Source organism: Tenrec ecaudatus, chromosome 4 (assembly GCF_050624435.1).
Source record: "Tenrec ecaudatus isolate mTenEca1 chromosome 4, mTenEca1.hap1, whole genome shotgun sequence".
Lineage (NCBI taxonomy): Eukaryota > Metazoa > Chordata > Mammalia > Afrosoricida > Tenrecidae > Tenrec > Tenrec ecaudatus.
The window spans coordinates 122,993,352-122,998,267 of NC_134533.1; the positions used below are offsets into that span (position 1 = coordinate 122,993,352).

Sequence of the window (4,916 nt, forward strand, 5' to 3'; positions counted from 1 at the left end):
CTCTCCGGGCTCGAAAATGCAATCCGGCGCATCTCCATCCACAACCGGGGAACACTCACTTTTAAAAGAGCCCGTGGGACCTGGAAGAGCTGCGGGACCGCCAAGCCCTTGGGTCGGGAAGCGAAAGGGCCCAGGTTCGCCACGCGGTTAGGTCGGCGCCCAGGAGCGGGGGTCCGCGCCCGGGCCGCGAGCGCAGAAGGGCGCTGGGGTAGGACCGCGAGCCGCGGCCGGAAGCAGAAAAGGGGGAGTACGGTGGCGCCCCCCGCAGTCTTTTGAGTTCCGGGCGGAGGAAGCGAAGGGGTCAGGAGCTATAGGAGCGAGCGGTTGCGCCTGCTCTGACACTTGTACGGGGATCTGGGGCTCGGCCTGGGTCCCCGTCCCCAGACCGGCCCTGGCTCCCCGCCAGGCCGCCTGGCGAGGACGTCCTCCGGGGTCGGGTGGAGAGAGGGCGGAATCCCAATAATGGGGCTGGGGAAGTGGCTGGGCAGAGGACCGAAGGCCTGTGGGGTCGCGGCGATGGACTAGTCCCCAGCCACGCCTCCCCCCACCGACCCGAGAGCGGCTCCGGTCGCTGAGGATGCGGAGCGCAGGGGCACAGTGTCGGGCCACCCGCTCCGGCGACAGGGGCTGGGTGCCAGGGACCCGGAGCGCGTGGGTTGCCGGTCGGCCGGTCGGCTGGTCGGTCTGCCGAAGGCCGATCTCTGGCACAGGCTGGAGCCGGAGTCCTGGAGCGAATCGCGCCCCGCGGTGACCCTGTGCCCCTCTGTCCCCATTCCCAGCCTGGCGACTCAGAGCACGTGCGGCCCTGCGCCGAGCTCCCCTTCGTCCCCAATGTCCACTTCGTCCTCGGGCTCGGTCAGCACAAAGGGGCCCGCGGGCAGGCCGGGCCGAGCCTCGGCGGAGGCGGCTTCTGGGCCGCGGGGGCTGCTGTCTGGGCTCTCCGACCCGTCTGGCGCTTTGGGCTCGTCTTGACTTTTTCTCAGCTGTTTTTTATGCTTCATCCGTCGGTTCTGGAACCATGTTTTCACCTAATTCCGAGGAAAAATAAATAAGTAAATAAAACGACCTTATGCGATCAGACCCGTGGTGACCGGTGGCTGGGTTTGAATCGAAAGCCTCCCAAGAAGGTTATGTCACACCCGAACCCACAAGGTAGCATCCCAGGCTGAATGCGAATCAAGCATTCAGAGGGTCCCAGGAGCAATTGTCCCGAAAAAGTGAGGCGGAACAAAATTGTGTTCCTAGTATGAGTTATGCCTCGTCCAACTACGAAATACTTCTGCGAATCATCACGTCCCGCGCGCGCTTCCTCCGACCAGCTACAGCTACGAAGCACTGGATAGGTCGCCACAAACGGAGAGGAAGGCGTCGCGTCGGGTATTTGTGATTTCTGAGGACGAAGGGAAAATTCAGACCAGGCCTAAGGAGTTCACCGGGGTTTGTAGGTTCTGAGACTAAGCGTCTGGAATGGAGGTGGGGTTCTGGGCTTGTTGAGCAGCGTCTGAAAGAAACTCTTCCCTCCGGACAGAGCCTTGGGACGGGACTTTAAACTATGGGCTATTCAGACGTGGGCTGTGTGCGAGACTAAATAAGAACACAGAGCAGGCAGGACAGACTTCAGGATAAGAAGTCGGCTGTCAATTTACTTGCGATCCGGGTTAAAGCCCCCAATGGAGGGCTGTGGTGGAGGCACCAACATGCTGTCCTGGCGCAAGAACGATCCCACCAGTGGTGGCCAGCCAAAGGCCCGGGAGGGGTCTGCTTTTCATGGCCAGAGCCCTGGCCGGGAGACTTGGCTTGGGAAATGCACCGTGATGCTGGGGCTTGAGTACTTTGACGAAAGGGCCTTGGGGGCAGCTTGGGGAAGAGGGCGCGGAGTTAGTCCCACTGGCCGAACTCTGCTCAGGGGCCCGGAGGTGCAGGGAGTCCAGGGGAGGGGGGCAGCCAAGCATGGGGGGGTGCTCCCTCCCCCCTCTCCCTCCTCCCTCCTCTCCAGCCCACCTGAGTCTCAGACAGACTGAGGGCGGTGGCCAACTCCACCCGCTCTGGTGTGGACAGGTAGCGCTGGATCTCAAACCTCTTCTCCAGGCCCGACAGCTGCGAGTCAGAGAAAACCGTGCGAGCTTTGCGGCGGCGGCAGTGCTTCCCCGGCAGCTCGGCGTGCGGGGGGTGCGGGAACAGCGCTGGGACGGGCACCCCTGCGGAGCGAGAGTCCCCGAGACGTCACACGCTACAGCCCGCCCGCGCCGCCCGCTTCCGCCGACCCCAGCCCCTTCTCCCTCGCCCCCCGAAGCTCTCGTAACCCTGCCCCCAGAACCCCGGCAAGGAAAAACAAAGCAGCTGGAAGAACAGTTCTGGGAGATCTTTAACAGGAAAGCTGTCTAGTAAAACGAACAATAAAGTGTGCGTAAAACGGAAAAGGATATTTGAAATGGATCCAGAGGCGTAAACAACTACCTGCTCAGACTTTCTCAGCTTCGGACTGCGCTGAGACGTCGCGGCGCCTCGTGAAGTTTTGCAAACTTCCCACGTCCCTTTCAACCCCCTGGGGACCCTCTGGGTGTGATCTAGCCTTCCACCTTCCCCAAACACGTCGTTCTTTGGCCGACCGATCGATCGGCGGAGGCCACACAGCTCCGCGTTTTACTCCGAAGCGTTTTACTCCGGGGCTGGAGCTTCCAGCCACTCCCGTCTAGCACGTTTCCTGGTCAGTTTCGGGGTCGCGCCAAGGACCCGCAAGTTTAATTGGGTCCCTTTCTCTCTCTTTTCTCCCTTTCAACTCCAAGTCCAATGAATCAGAAAGGTTGAATGTTTGACTCTTTGGTGAAAGTGCGCGGAGCAAAGCTGAGGGAGGCTTTCTTTCCGGTCCCCAAACCGAACTGTGCACACACACACACACACACAAGCTAGCCGCTCTCACAGCTGCTTGGGGACGGTGAGCGCGTCAGGGTTATTTGGGGGGAAACACAGGTGTAAGCGAGAGGAGACTGTAGCGAGCTGAGTGATTGAGCAAATTGAGCTGAGTGAGAGACCAAACTCGACCCAATCTACTGCCGGGGGCTAGGTTTTATCTTAGTATCTGTGCCACCGAAGCAAACACCCGAGTCTGGGTTTTACCACTTCCGGAAAGCACTTTGAGCTTGTGCCTGGGATTCCAACTCAGGCCTTGCCTCAGCTCCTGCCGGGATCAAGACACTTCGAATCTAGACTGTGGATTGTTCTATCGACTGGACTACAAATGTCGGCATAGAAGTAACTTAGGAGAGAGACTTTTGTTTTCTCCACATTTCTTGGTGCAAAACGAACTCTGCAGCCCCCTGCACCTTTCTCTGTCCGGGACCTCAAAATATTTCCGGGGCCCTAGCTCCAACTGGCAGCTTGAGAAAGGAGAGATTCTAAGGTAAATGCTAGACTTACAGGTTGGGACTGAATGTGATCAGAGGAGCTGTGTCCCTAGCGGTTTTCCTGACCCTTCCACTCCTTATATGGGCCAGTCCCCATATGCATCCTCCCTGGGAGCATCCCATTCACTCATTCAAGTCTGAACACCCCCCTGAGCAGCAACTGCGCAGTGGCTGAGTTGAGATGCGTTCCACCGAAAAGGTTCTCACCTCCAAAGCCAAGGCGAGGCAGAGAGGTGGGAAAGCCGGGATTGCTAGATGGACATGGAGCAGAGTGGCCCAGATCTCCAGGAGGAGGGGACCACTTTGAAGGAGACTGAGCACTGCTCAGGAAGAATAAGGTGATATCTTAGCTGTCTCTTGGCCAGGCACCTCTCCTTTCTTGTAAAAAGTTCAGCCTGACCACCCATGCTCTCCGCTAGCATTCCTTAAAGGGGTCCGCTAGCCTTCCGCCTGATCCCACCCTTTAGGACCAGCGTTTAAGAACGAGGCTGCCTGGCCAAACCAAGCCGCTGAGGCCTCCTAGGCCCCGTCTCAGGCTTAGGGACTGCCCTGAAAGACCTGTTGTTTCAATATCTGTCCCAAGAGGCCCCTGTTACTTACCCGAGGTGGTGAGAAAATAAGGATGGTGGTGGTCCCCCTTGTGAAGAGGATGATGGGGATGAGGAGCCAGGAGGGTGGGTGTGGGCATGAGAGGGTAACCATAGTCTAGCAGAGGTACCCGGGAGGCCAGTGAGCTAGCGAAATGGTCGGGAGCCACCTCTCTCAGCGGCTTTGGCTTGTGCAGCAGGATGTCCTCAATGAAGAAGGATGTGGGCCTTTGAGAAGACGCTGGATGTAGCGGGGAGGTGAAGTTGAGATTCATCTTGAGCCAAGCGAGCGCCTACTGCTGAGGACCAGAACCAGGGACGAAGTCGGAGAAGAGAGAAGCGTCTCAGCTAGCCTGGAGAAGAGCCGGCAAACCCTCCGGACGCTATGATGCCCGCGGTCTCTCCCCGGCCTGGGCTACCCAGGGCGCTGGAGCGGCGAGAAGACGTGCTACTGAGTAGGGTGGGTCTCTGTGTAGGAGAATTGGCAGCTTCAAAAGGGGAATCGGGAGAGCCAATGGCAAGGCTGCCAGCAGCGGAGAGGAGGGTGCGGTGGGCTCCGAGCGGGGCGGGGCCCTGTCCTTGGTGCTGAATACTTCTGGTCAGACCACTGGAGAGCGGAGTCGGAGTCCCGTTCCCACTGGAATTTTCGACCTTATTATCAGTTCCGACCCTGCGGAAGCTACTTTGCCCCCAGATATTTATAAGAAAGCTAACGGGGGAAATCCCTCTGACTACAACAAAGTCCTCTTTAGAGAGCAGAAGGCATTAAGTGAGCCCCAAAGCAAAAGGGATACAGCACGTAATCGGGCGTTTTAATAGTTTAGAGAAAGGAAGCATGTTTCAGACAAGTCAGTAAGGCGGGAGGGGAAAAGTGAGAGTAAGGAAGTCCTGATGTACGAGACCCAACGAACGATACTGATTACGG

The 4,916-nt window shown here is 58.4% G+C and overlaps 1 protein-coding gene across 1 annotated transcript; it reads right to left on the minus strand.

Moving 5' to 3' along the window:
• Window positions 1–788: 788 nt before the first annotated feature.
• BSX (brain specific homeobox) lies at window positions 789–4,266 on the minus strand. The gene is made up of 3 exons (XM_075548803.1): window positions 4,005–4,266; window positions 2,002–2,198; window positions 789–1,028 (listed from the first exon to the last, which is right to left on the minus strand). The coding sequence occupies exons 1-3, from the start codon at window positions 4,264–4,266 to the stop codon at window positions 789–791; spliced, it is 699 nt and encodes a 232-aa protein (XP_075404918.1).
• Window positions 4,267–4,916: the final 650 nt, after the last annotated feature.